At 39.9% G+C, this 13,622-nt stretch overlaps 1 protein-coding gene across 5 annotated transcripts in view; it reads right to left on the bottom strand.

Annotated features, from left to right (window-relative positions):
- The window catches only part of GRHL2 (grainyhead like transcription factor 2), a 68,018-nt gene that overhangs the window by 38,682 nt on the left and 15,714 nt on the right, over nucleotides 1–13,622 (bottom strand). For 4 of the 5 annotated variants that reach the window (XM_069005260.1, XM_069005256.1, XM_069005258.1 and 1 more), the window contains 5 exons: nucleotides 13,296–13,363; nucleotides 11,354–11,738; nucleotides 8,833–8,885; nucleotides 5,450–5,606; nucleotides 3,019–3,130 (listed from right to left, as the gene is read on the bottom strand). In XM_069005260.1, coding sequence (XP_068861361.1) covers nucleotides 3,019–3,130; nucleotides 5,450–5,606; nucleotides 8,833–8,885; nucleotides 11,354–11,738; nucleotides 13,296–13,363 — 775 coding nt within the window. The remainder of the gene's footprint in view (nucleotides 1–3,018; nucleotides 3,131–5,449; nucleotides 5,607–8,832; nucleotides 8,886–11,353; nucleotides 11,739–13,295; nucleotides 13,364–13,622) is intronic. The other variant, XM_069005259.1, reaches the window with a different exon arrangement.

Here is a 13,622-nt window from a genome sequence, read left to right as displayed (position 1 = left end):
AATGGCTGCACAGAAATTATTTCCTCTTTTGTTGCAAAAATTGCATATTAAACAATGGCAAATTTTTAATGCTAAACACTAATCATGCATTACATGTCATTGTATACTTTTGCATTGTGCACATAAATAATACAAACTATCCTGAAAAAAACCAAGGGTAAGTTTCTTTGGAGCACAAAGCTTCCACACCCGCTCTTCACATTTGAACCTGTTCCAGTATGTCAAATTATTGTACTTATTCTAAATAATCAATACCCACTGCACTTAAGTATTGTATTCTTTATTTGACATTTTTTAAAAGAAAAAGTTAGTGATCCAATATCACAGCACCATGAAAAAGTCAACTGTTTTCCCCTGCCCCCCTTATTCCTGCTAAAAAAAAGTAAACAAGCACCTTACTCCTTCAGAAAAATCCACTACAGTACACAGCCTAAATTTTGGAAAATACCTTGCCTTCTTGCTTAGTAAGTGTCAAGCCCTCAGGTTCATTCCTCAAGCACTAAGGACTTGCATACATGTAAGTACATGCTTATCTTATTAATATCAACACATCTTCAGACCTGACACTGCACCTAATCCATTCAAGCATCCTTCCTCCCAGGAGGTGCACCAGCCAGTACACAAAACAAATTAAAGCAGTGACTCCTGTGTGTCTGGAGTGAAGGAGCAAGCCACTATTTCCTCTCATCTCCAGAATGTAACTGCAGGCCAGAAGGCAGACATATCCCTGCCACTATGGAAAGCAGCACAAACACAGTCCCCCTGCCCATCTGAGAGCTGAACAGCTGAAGCCCAGAACTAGAGCATCCCAAATTAATTCTATCCTCTGCCTACTAAGGACCACATCATGCTCTAGATTAAAAGTGCATTCATAAACAATTAAAAAGGATTCACAGATATTAAACATGCTACAAACATCAAAATAAGAGTAACATCTATGGAACAGGTGATGCAGAGTTATAGACACTTAATTTTCTTTGTTAACTACACAAGGCCTGGACATTAACTCAGTATTTAGATGACTCCTTCAGGGATCTGAATTTTTAATGTAAAGGGAAATCTTCATAGAGCCATTCAATATAATTTTGCATGGAAGGGACTTCTGGAGGTTATCTGGTTCAAGCAGGGCCAACTTCAAATTCGGATTAAGTTGCTCAGTTACATCATTTGATGATAAAACTAGAAGATTTTGCTAAATGCAGCTTGATACTTGTATGGGAAAAATAACTGGGAGCCATTCTGGCCTAATAAGCCAGTTAAGCCATAATGCAAGTGCCAAAGAAAATGAAATGGACTTCAGAAATACCATACTTGTAAGAGCTATGGCAATATTTCAGTTGTTCTCAAGAAAACACTACTGAGCAACATCTAAGTCTTTTTTTTCTGAAAACTGAGGTGAACCATGCTCTTACAGCTCTTATATCTGACAAGAAGTGCTATATCAGTAAGTCTTACTACACCGTGCTTTGCTCATGTTTGCAGTCCAAATAAAGAATATGCGCCAGAGTGCCTCAAATGTCAGCGCAGAGCTATTTCACCTCAAACTAATGGAAAATTAAAAGACACTCACCATAACACAGGTAAACACACAGCTCATGCACAACACTTATTTTGCAGAGTGCTATTTCACAGAATATGTATCATAAGTTAACTTGTTGGGGTAAGGCAACTGAAATGTGCCAGGACACCACAAGTGCAGTGGAGTCAGAGGGTGTTGGCACTACAGTGGAGCGAGTTCCTCAGCACATACCTTTCAAAGGTATGAGCATTACCACCACAAGCTTGTAGGGACTAGCACAAAAAAACCAGGCAGCCTTCAGAAACAGCTGTGACGTGGCCTGCTTGTTCTTTTAATGTGTCACGATAAAAGTAATTTGGTCTGGGGTGGTGGTTTTACTGCCTTAGCTACCCCAAAGGGCAAGAAAAGAAAATGGGGGGAAGTAGGGAAAGAAAGAAGTTAATGAAACAGTTCAGCCAGAATAATGATGATAAGACAAGAGGCAGAGACAAGATTCTGGAAGAGGTGCTTGGACAAAATACACTTGACCTCAAATAACACCAGGCCTCAGTGGAAACTGCAGCATTTGAAAATCTACAGGCACTGCAGTGATTAGGACCACTTGGGGACTGATTCCCTGATCACCCAGTTCAATTGCCCCCAAAATTTCCAAATGTTCTCTACAAGTAACCCCACTTTGGTTTCACCCCCCTCTCTGCCCCTTCTCATTCCTGCCATTCAATGGTTTGGTTCCCTCAGGCGGTCAAAACAAGATAGACTTTGTCTGCTTTGGTCTTGCCGACTCCTTTGACTGGAATCTGCATGTGTAAACTGCACGTGGGAGGGGAGAAGCGCTTGATGTCTAGACACTGCCACCGACTTCAACTTCAGGCTCCTTGGCAGCAAGTACGTGCTCTTCCTCTGCTAAAATCTCCCAAGCATGTGGATAGGACAGCTGAGGCTGAAGTGAGCTTGCAAATACTTTAGATGGGATGAACGGTAAACAAGTCTCTCAGGATAGCACACCAGAGCTTGCTTCTCCCTCACTGCTGACACTGACAAGACTCAAACTCTAGGGGTGTAGGAGTGCTGCACACTCCTTTGCAGTCACCACAGTGATGACATCTTCACTCTTGAGCTGCAATCCCACATCAATTACCTAACATAACTGTTCCTGGATCAAAGACTGGATCAGCCTTTGAAAGAATAAAGGGAACAGACACTCTGCCATGCCCGAGGAGGTGCAGACCTTGGCATCCCAACTGCAGAAGGTGGTACACCACTAAATACACATGCATGGGGCAGCTCTTCTGTGTAACTACTGAGAACCATTCCTTCCGCATGGTCCCTGTCCAGCGCCATAGACCCCATAGTCCTAGCAGGAATGAGCCATTGCTAGAAACTGTGGTACAAGCCTTGCAGCCACTGCCAATATATTCCACCATATTCCTGTGCAAGGCACCAGAGCTTTCCAGATCTGAAATCTTCCCTGAAATATCTGGAGATCTTCTTACACTCACCAATGTCAAGGACTCTCTGTTTAGCTGTGTGCTGCCGGGAATGCCAGTACTTCCAATATTTCAGCTGTTCATCTCTGTTTTTATCCTCACTGAAAACAACCATGACCACACTCTATGAAAAACAACACCAAAGTCACATTAGTTAAAATAATTAATAGTCAGGAACACAAAAATTAAAATCTCCCATATGCTTCTAATTCTGATCCAGTCACCACCCACTCCCAGTACTTTGGTCGTAGAAGATTGAAGGGTTTTAATCAGTCCAGTATTACAATGTACATAAAGACTCAGAGCAGAAGAAATGTAATTGTAAAATAATGCAAGGCCCAGGATTATGTTCTTGATAGTCCAAATCAAATTTAATCATATTCTTAGTTTTAAAAAGTCATCTTCTCTGGCTAAAGGCAGGACATTTTCAGTTTAGCATACACAGTCCAAATACCCTTCCTGGGAACAGGACTCTTGCATACATGTATTTAAAAAATTCAGTGTAACTATTTACTGAGTTTTGCTGAGGTTTTCAATTCATGTTCTGAATTCCCTTTGTTAAACTGTGATTCAAGGAAACAGATTGAATTTTTATGCAAAATTTTACACAAGCAATATAGGCTTTTTGAAAAAGCCCTGCTGTCGGCAAGCAAAACAACACAAAACAATGAAAGAATGATCATATCAGTTAAAATTAAGTGCAAACAAATCACAGAGAACAAAAACTTCACTTTTAAATATCCTGTTCTTTCTTTAACCCTGAGACATTAAGCACAAAAAAAACACCATCAAGATGTTTTATAAGCTGAGGAGCTGGATCACAATAGATTCATGATCTATGTCCCTCCACACAGTCACCAGCATAACCCTTCATGTACTCTGTGACCTTCTACATTCCACCTATAAAAGCTGAACACCATCACCACATCTTCCGTGTCTAGCTAGCCTCTCCATGGACACGAGGCAGCACAAACTGTGGAGGAGGAGTCCTGAGTAATGCCTGTATGTACTGGGTGGACATCAGGCATGTGTGGCTGGCCAGCTGGTGCACTAACCAGCATTGGCCATGCAGACTAGCTTTTCCACCAAGGACAGCACTAACGTTTTTTCTCTATGAGCCACTTACAGGGAACTTGTAGAGGTTTAATACCATCAAAACCTCTTGCCCCTCTATTTGCTTTGGATGGAACTGGCAATAAATTCAACAGTCACTTGAGTAGGGCCCTGGCAAACAGAACATGATTGTGGAAAGTTGCACATGGTTTCACAATCTTCTGTCAACTACATCGTCCAGAAGGATGTGGTCTCACCTCTCCTTTGTAATTTCCACCCTTCTGCTGCCACAGCTTCAAAACTCATGTGGCAGTGCACTAAACCAGGCATATGAGGACTGGTTTTCAGTCAGACCAGTGAGCTCCTGACTCCTGTTTCAGCTCTACAAGTGCTAGAGCTGGAACCATAAAATGGGAAGTAACGGGTGGCAGGGAAAGACATTGTGTAGCAACAGAGCAGTCTCACATCAGATTCAGCCAACAGCCTTGTATCCTCAGGAAACCAGGCTAAAAATTAACTGCTAATTCAGGTTTCCAAATCATTGCCTCTGTTTATGAACAGTCTCTCTAAACTTCATGTATGATAGTGACATAGAGGTTGTTGTCTCCTTCTCTGCTCACATTGACTTTCATTGGTTCCTTCAACAAAAGTCACAACATTTTTTGGAGTACTTCATGTATTCGGATGCAAACACTTTTGCAGCCTCATACATATGCAGCCCTGCCAGCTTCAGGGTAAAATTTACAGGGCTCATTGTTCATTCCAAGGTTACTGGGTTAGGATTTGTTAACTCAAAAATATTACCAAGGAAATCAGGAGGCCTATTCACCAGGTAGATGTTGCTTGAGTACACAAACTACAGTTCTACACATAGAATCTAAAATGCAAATCATTCATTTTATTACACGTCTGGGTGAATATCAAATGAAAGCTCACACACAATGAAAATAATTTACAATTTATGTCACAAAGAATGGATTCAACTTTTCACATTTTCTCTGAAATGCATTGGAAAGCAGCTTATGAAGTGCATCAGTGAGTGAAGATGGACTACACAGTAAGTGTGGCAGATCTTGGACTTCTTTGCTTTAATCACAACAATAAGTTCACCAGTGTCAAGTGTAGTATCTATGTAATCACCATTCTGCCAAACCATAAACTGAGGCAGATATGTATATCATTAACTCATAAGGTCACACTCTGAAAAAACTGGACAGCAAAACATTTGTTACCACCATCAATATGGTTCTCTCCCACCTTTACACTGAGCATGAGAATAAGCTTGCTCTGTCCTTCCCCCAAGAAAAAAAAAAAAATTAAAAGCCAGTCAACCACAACCACATCAATCTGCAGAGCTCCATTCCCACCCAGGAAAGAAATGGGACTATACCCTGACTTTGCTGATGGGGTGCCGAAAGCATTTGTTGTCACCCGTCTCACTCAGGGTGATGGCATAGAACTGTCCTTTGTTCAAGTAGGTCATGGGTCCTTCCCCTTGCTTTTGACGCAGAGACTTGGTTGCTTCTAGCGTATACTGAAAAGTGCTGCTGAAAAGACAAGGAGAGAAAAATCCATATCACTTTCTCCTTTTCTCTTTTATTATGCAATTATTGCATTGTATAAGGCATAAGAAGCTAGTAACAAAATTCCAGGAAAATGTCACATGGCAATTTAAAATTGCAGTTTTCTTTTTTTGGCTTCATCAGGTCCCGCAATCAAGCATAAAACTATCTGGACTCTAAGTCTCTTGGATCCAAGGCTAGATCTGTACTTCCTCTGAAAGGAACCATTATGAAGTATAAGACTCTGTACCCCACAATGATAGTGCCAACTATCAGAAGGGGATTCAGTATGATTTGAAGGAAATCATCAGCTCCACAGACATTTAAACTTAGAAGTGTTGCAGAAAGAGAAATAAATAAATAATAATTTTTTTAAATTCCCAACCAGAATAAAATGTGTTGCAAAAGATGGACACAGAGAATGGAAAGTCCAACTGCTACTTTCAGCACAGTTCAAAGAAGGAATACAAAGAGAAGGGACAACAACTTTATTTGTTTAAAGACAACATGCAAATCAAGGTTTTTATAAGCTTTCTTTTCAAAATTAGTCAGACTGAATGAAGTGCCTACATTTAGCTCTATCTTCAATCAAGTAATCTCCCTTTAAAAAAATATCAGGGAAAAACAGTTTACTCTTGTGTTGAAATTTTAGATCTCAAAAAGACCCTCCTTTCACAGAAGAACTTTCCAATTTCAAAGCAGTTCCCAAACCATGAAAAGTTAAGGCACCATTAACTAGTGAAATGTTAGCTGGAAACAATTCTCACTGAGCCTCTTCAGCCACCTCCTCCAATAATGGGCTTGAACAATAATCCACTAAAAATGATGCCTGCAGCTCCTCACATTCTCTTAAATGAAAATAATGTTGATCTTGCAAAAAAAAAAAAAAAAAGTCTTTTTTCAAACTGCACAGGAACCTTACAGCAAGGAGTCCTCATGAACTGGAGATATGGCGGAAGTATTTTCACAAAGGTCCTAATTCAGCAAAGTATTTAAGCAGTGCCGGAGCAGAACCAAAAGGAGGATATATGTTGGTCCAAAACAACAGTGTATCCTTGACTTTATAATTCAAGAAAATACTCTGGATCATCATAGTACTGCCATAGCAATATCGAAATAAAGGGAAAACAAAAAATATTTCAACTATCCAATGGGGAAAAAACCTACAACAAAATACATAGATAATAATTACATTTAAATCCCCACTTGAAGAAATGGTAGAAAAACCCAACAGATCCAGTCTTTCCATCCAAAAGAAGTTTCAGATAGTTTAGTATCAATTATTCAGTTTAGTAGCAATCATTCAATCAAATGAAGACAACGTCTAAGTGTTTCTTAGCTTATAAATTGAAATCCAGTCATTTTTCTAGTTGCTTAAAAGTTACAAATCAAAGCAAAACTAAGATAAAAAGCACACACTCATCTATACCTATCCAACCCACCGATGGCAGCACTGGCGCTTCCACACCATCAGCTGCTGCCACCGTGAAGACTCTTGCATGCAGAGGGAAGGCAGCACAAAGGCACGCCGTCCCCTCCGCTGTGCCATGTGCTGGCCCAGCCCCTCTGTCCCATGTGCAGGGGGAACAGAGGCACTGCCACCACTGGCAAGTGTGGACCTGTCTGAGTGGACCGGAAGAGCTACACCACCAGTGCTGCAGACCCAGCATCCACCCTGCTGCACCACTTGTCCTACGGATGGACCACCCATTACAGGTAGGGGCACAGTCTTGATTTAGTGTCACACAAAGGGACTGCAGGTTGTGTGCTCAAGACCACTTCATGACACACATCAAAGCACGCTGAGTGCCCTGGGAGATGTGCCTTAAAACCTCAAACCAGGCAGAAGAACTAACGAGGATATGTGCTGAGAAGGGCTTAGAATGATCGAAGTCAGACACACACAATGCCTTAACAGAACTGCCTACAATCTGCCACAGGCTGGTCTTCTGTTTCCTGGCATTCTGTATGTTTCAGTCAAAAAATGTAAATCCCAGACACATTGCACTTGGCCAATTTTGGAGCCTCTCTGCAGTACCATTTGAGAGTTTTCTTCTTGTTTCCAGTGGGCAATCAAAGCATGGCCTAGACCAGAAGGATTACTCTCACTCTTAAAACTTATTGCAGTCACTTGTATTATTATCATACTATTCTGAACGTCACCATGAGTCTCAACTAAACCCCTGCGTAGTCACTAAGGGATCTTCTAGCAGACTTCTGATTACTTTCATATTCACCACTTCTTTTTTCAATCTGAAATTCTTATTTCTGAGCCTTCCACTTCCAGGTAAACTAAATACATCTTTTCTGAGAGTTTTCTTAATGTACATTCAAAAGTTTCATTCTTAATGTGACCTGGGCCATAGCACAAAATACTTAAATGTGTGAGAATTGTTAACACCACCAATGCTTCAGGATTCAATTTTACAAATGTTCAGTGTAGTAAGTGAGCAGCCTTTGCTAAATATCTGTTTCATACCTTCTGCCTATATAACGACTCAGTTCTGAGCTCACTGCAGTTAATAATTGTTTTAACATTCTTCAGAAAAAATATCAAGCTGTAAGGAACCTTCACCACAGTCGCAGTTATTTGCCTAATCCACGAAAACTACGTAGGCATGTTCCTGTTTCTAAAGTGAGAGTAATCTCTCAGATATAAACAGAACCATTCCCAAGCATGAAATGAAGCATCAGCTTAAAAAACTTTAGTCCCTTTATCTAGTCTTTACTAGATAAAGGGACTCTGCAGTGTTTGCCCATGCTACATACACATTTTTCTGTGCTTAGGAAGAACAGTATTCTTTTCAAACTTCAATTTTTGAAGCTTTTTCTTGAAGCTTTTCAACTGGACATTTGACTTGTGCATTCTGCCATCCTGAAAAGATTTTTCATGACCTGGCTGTCAAAGCTATGCTCTTTTATCTGGGGAATCTCTCAACAGTTTTCATCTTGAGTACCTCAGGAAGGCTTCAGAGGAGTTAATAATTTAAAACAATGCTGAGCGAAGGCAATAGGTGAAGATATAAACTAGCCAGATCCAAGAGCTAACATGAGCAAGAGAATAAGAGGAGACTGGTGCTTGGCAGCACCAAGGGAGCCCTGCAGGTACCCCTGGGTGAAGAAAGGAAGGGTAGGAAGAGGACGCAGGCAGCTACTCCTCAATACATTCCTGCCTGATGCCAGTGAACACATTGCAAAGCTTATGCCATACCTTGTTTGTTCATAAATATATTCTTCAGCCCCCACTGACACACTCCGATACTTCTGAAAAATAAGACCAATTAAACACTGTTTGATACAATCAAAAGGCAAATACCAAAAAAAGTGTAACTATGTTTATTTAAAGACAGCGCAAAAGAAACCATCAACGAATTAAAACTCAAAATACCTAAAAACTTGAGTGAATATTAATATGCTAGTTGCATTTTATATGAAGGTTAGAAGTTGTCATTCTAAAAACCACTCAATTTACTTACCTAACCTCAAAGAATTTGTTTATACTATAAAGAACTAACAAACTAAGCACAGCTAATCAAGAAAATGAAAGAGATGAGAATGGTATATTCATATAATTGTTAAAATTGTATCTGAAGAATACAGCACGTGATTGACCAAAGTGTTCACTACCACAGTGATCTATAAAAACTCAGCACTCCTTCAGTATAACCAACTAAGTCACTCCACAAATGTTTTGAAACCATTTCTAAATATGTATTTATAATGCTTCTAAGTACTAGAGCAAATCCAAACCCAGTCATTCTCACCACCACTTAGGAAATACTTTGCAAGCACTTAGGAAAACTATTAAGAACTGCTGCATTCCTACTTCTAAATACTAATTTAGCCTAAGTTTCTTTTGGTGCGTTTTGACATTTTACCTTATGGTCTCCCCACACCTGCTGCATCCAGCTGTGCCTACACAACAGCGGCTGGAGAAGCAGTCAGAGCACAGCCAGGCAAAGCACATCCTGGGGTTTGGGCAGTTGAGAAAAAACAAAGGGACAGGCTCAGTGCTGAGTGAGGCTGCAGCATGGTGGCAAAGCTCTTCCTGCTCCCATGCCACATGCATGTGAACAGTTGGGGTTAGAAGGCCACCAACACCCCACCTAACAACTATGGCTGGGGACCTAAAGTTAATTGTCTAGTGTCCCTTGTAGAGTCAATAGGGGAAGTGGAGACAGAGAGGGGTCAGTGCACCTAGAAAACCACTCCACCTACTTTTGGCAAGCAGATTTGAACTGATTCTTTCTCCACAGACTGCACAGAAAGCCTAGATGACAAGTAGTGCACCCTGTTCTTAACCAATAATTTTAAAAACATGTAACAATATATCACCATTTTCACAAAATTACTATAACACAGAATTTGGGATGCAAAGCCAACATATAGATGTCGAGTTCCTTTTTACATCCAAATTTAACAAGTTTGGATGTTTGACAGCTCTCTGCACAGAGCAGATGGACTGTTTGGGAACCTCTCAGCAGCATGACCCAGAACAAATCAGTGTAATGGAATCACTTTGCTACAGCACCCCAGGGAAAGCCATGAGAATGGTACCAGAAGAGCCATTTACCAGTAACAATTGAAAATAGCTGAAATAATGTGATTTGATAATGCAGAGCAGTGTCTCTAATCCGAGGTTCGATCCTACTTATTCTACAATGGAAGCTAGATTTCTTCATTATTTATTCATTTAGTTGACCTACATGTGTTGTATATCTGAAAACAGATTTCACCTCCAGACATCCTGGATCTATGTTGCTCAGGGAGAAAATGTATTTTTCTATAATACATGTCCACAAACACACAGTAAATTTCTCATACACTCAATCAGGGCAGCTCAACCTTAATGTAGCTGCCTTATACTCTTGCTATGTTTACAATTTTGTGGAGTTGGGAAGAGAAAATCCCTAAGGGAGCTTTACCATCTAATATCTCTAATGATTTGCAGAGGTACTGTCAACTTTAAATAGTCTTTACCTTTCCACATTTCCAGCTTGTTCGCATTATTCTGCAGCAGGCAAAAGCAGCCAGAGGGTACTCACCATACTAAAGCTGACTATAAAATTTCTTGGACTCAGTAAAACTGTAAAATAGTTAGACAGAGCTCTCCTTATCTTTTTTCTCCTCATTCCTGTACATGTACATGCTGTTGTTCTTTGCCTGTTGAATTCTCTATCCACTCTATTAGTCTAATTCTGCCACTTTTTCTCACTTGCTTGTGTTGCAGAATAGAGCTTAGTGCAACAGCTTCTGAATAAATTACTGGGGTTTATCCAGCAGCAGAGGCTGTCACTACTCATTTGCGCTTCCAAAAGAACATTTAGAATTTTCCTGTTACAAAGTGGTCGCTATTTCTTACTGTTACAAAGAGGTCTGAAGGCAGATCTTGTTAATGGTAAATAAACCTTCTTTCAGAATGACAACTATCTTCTACTTGACACAATATCTCCAAAGACAAAAATCAATACTTATTATTCTCAGAATTTTCAATAAACATCTTTAAAATTGTCTTCTGAAATGCCTCATGATGCTCCCCTATAATCAGAGCACAGCCTGACAGGAATACAGCAAGGAGTAGAAATTAATTTGTTGAACAAGCATCACTGTTCTTCTAATGGCTCTTGTGGACAGTTCAAATCTCCTTATCTTGTTTACAAGCTCAAATACCCTAATCTTGTTTACAGCTTTTTATTGAGTTCTTAGATGCTAATTTGAGGTGAAAAACTTACTTCCGTTCCTCCATCTTTGAAGGTGTCACTGTAGGTACTGTCAGGAGTACTGCGCTGGTCATCTTTGAGATAATTTGTGTGGGGAGCAATGTTGGACACTTCATATGGTTCAAAGATAACCCCTCGGTGTTCCTCGTTTTCTCCTCTTGCATAGTGTGTTTGTGGGGTCATAAAAACAGGGGTGAATTCTTCTGCTTTAACCACAGTCACTGCGGTCCCTGTGATGGGCGTTGAGCTCCCAGACACATTTGTGTTGTATTCCCTTTTGGACGACTCCAAAGGATCTTGGTTCAAGGAAAGATTAACTGGCACTGTCTTCAGGACTTGCACACGGTTCTCTCCCCCACTTAAGTTATTCTGAGCTTCCGTGGTATTAAGACAATTTCTGTGAGACAAAACCAAAAAATGTTATGAACTGTCCTGAGAGAGGAAATCTCCTCCTTAAATAGTTTAACAGTCTTAGATGTCAGGGAAGGAGATTTTTCAGTTCTGATAAGCCACTGCCATAAAAAGTAATACATTAACAAATACTAGGCAAAAGAAGTTGTGAGGCAAGCAGAGAGGTCCAGTGCTCTTTAACAAATGGGGAAAGAGAACACATTTGATTTGACTTGTTACAATAAATTCTGGGTATCCAGGGTTGCTCTTGCCTTAGCTTATAATTTGGATGCAAAAATCAATCCAGCAGTGCAACAGCCTTTAGACACAAAATAAGAATAAAGTGTAAGGTAAGGTATGGATTAGTCACAGTAGATATTTTGCACATGAAATAGGCAGAATATCAAGAGCAAAAATCATACACTGATGGCATGTTCTTTCAGGCTGCTGACAGGCCACTACTGTTTGCTTAACTCTGGTACCAATGCTCTTTTAAAAGAGCAAACCCAGGAAGCCCATTATAGCAGAGTAGATCAGTAACTATAGTGGCTACAAGGTAACCTCAGCAGCATTCCCACATTTACCCACAGTTGCTGTTGAAAGCAATCTGACTGCTGATAGTAGTGCACTGACAAAGTTGTTAACTCCTAAAACTTTTAGTAGGTATAACATTGCTTTGTTTTCAACCAGGAAAAATGCTCTGACACTACAGTTCCCCTCTCCTGGCTTTTCACTGAAGGCCAGTTTTGTCAATCACACTCAATTTAGGAATTTCTCTGGTGTTTGTAGAAGAAAAACTATCCCTCAAAAAAAATTTCACAGCCTATTTCAAAACAGTAAATTTATACTACTACCTATTGAAACACTCACCTTGAGAGCAGCTAGTGGAGACCATCTAAGGCTGCCACAAATTAGCTACATTGAAATAAACCTTGTGTGGCTCATCTGCATCATAATTTTATATGGAGATACCTTCCAGTATGTAAAAACTTCATTCTTTCTACAAAAATATGCACTCTTTATTTTTTGCAAGTCTTAATAGTAGGAGGCAGCTTCTTTTGACTCAAGTAACTTTTAGCCTACAGAGAAAAGCTGAAATCTGAGAGGAGTGAGAAAAACATTCTAAGCAAATCATTTTAAGAGAGTTACTTTATTTGCTGGGCAGACCCTAAGTTATGTTAAATAAGACTCTATAAATGAGGTTACTGAGGTCAAACTACTCACTTTTTGCCCTACAACAAGAAAACAAAGAAAAACAGCCAATAGCCAACTGTCAATATAATCTGATTTTACTAATCTCAGCAGCAGCAGCAGCAAAACAACACCACCAAACACAAACAGATAGCAAAACTCTGCTACTTTGCAAACTGCATGTCTGAGAATACTATCCATTTTTTCTAATCAATTAAAAGTAAAAAGGAGTAAAATGTGCATCCCAAAACAGCTTTCATTCTTTCAACTTTTGAAAGAAAACCATAAACCCCTCAGGCTATCACAGTTCCTTCAGTTCACAACTGATCAACACTTTCAGTAGCTGGGTGTATGATTTTGAATAATACCGTACCTTTTATCTTGGTCTTCTTGATTATCACTCACTTTGTTAACAGACAACAGCCTTTTATCTCTGGGAACCTGAGAACAACACCAGGCATGGGGTCAGGTAAATGCAACTGTCAGGCATTTGCAGCTTCAGACTGCTCTACTGCAACAACTAGAAAAATGTAATTCTATCAGTGTTGTCTAGGTCACAGATGCCAGGAGTTATTTTTCTTTGGGAGACTGATTGTGAACAGAAAGAAAAGTTCCAAAGAGAAAAAAATGTAGGAATTGTTTTCTTTTCTAGTTCTTGGGCACACCAGTCAGGAGCAAAGCCCTCTTATTTATGTTCTAT

The sequence above is a fragment of the Aphelocoma coerulescens genome, chromosome 2, assembly GCF_041296385.1.
Source record: "Aphelocoma coerulescens isolate FSJ_1873_10779 chromosome 2, UR_Acoe_1.0, whole genome shotgun sequence".
Lineage (NCBI taxonomy): Eukaryota > Metazoa > Chordata > Aves > Passeriformes > Corvidae > Aphelocoma > Aphelocoma coerulescens.
The sequence above is the reverse complement of the archived record's forward strand: the minus strand, read 5'-3'. Positions and strand labels throughout refer to the sequence as shown.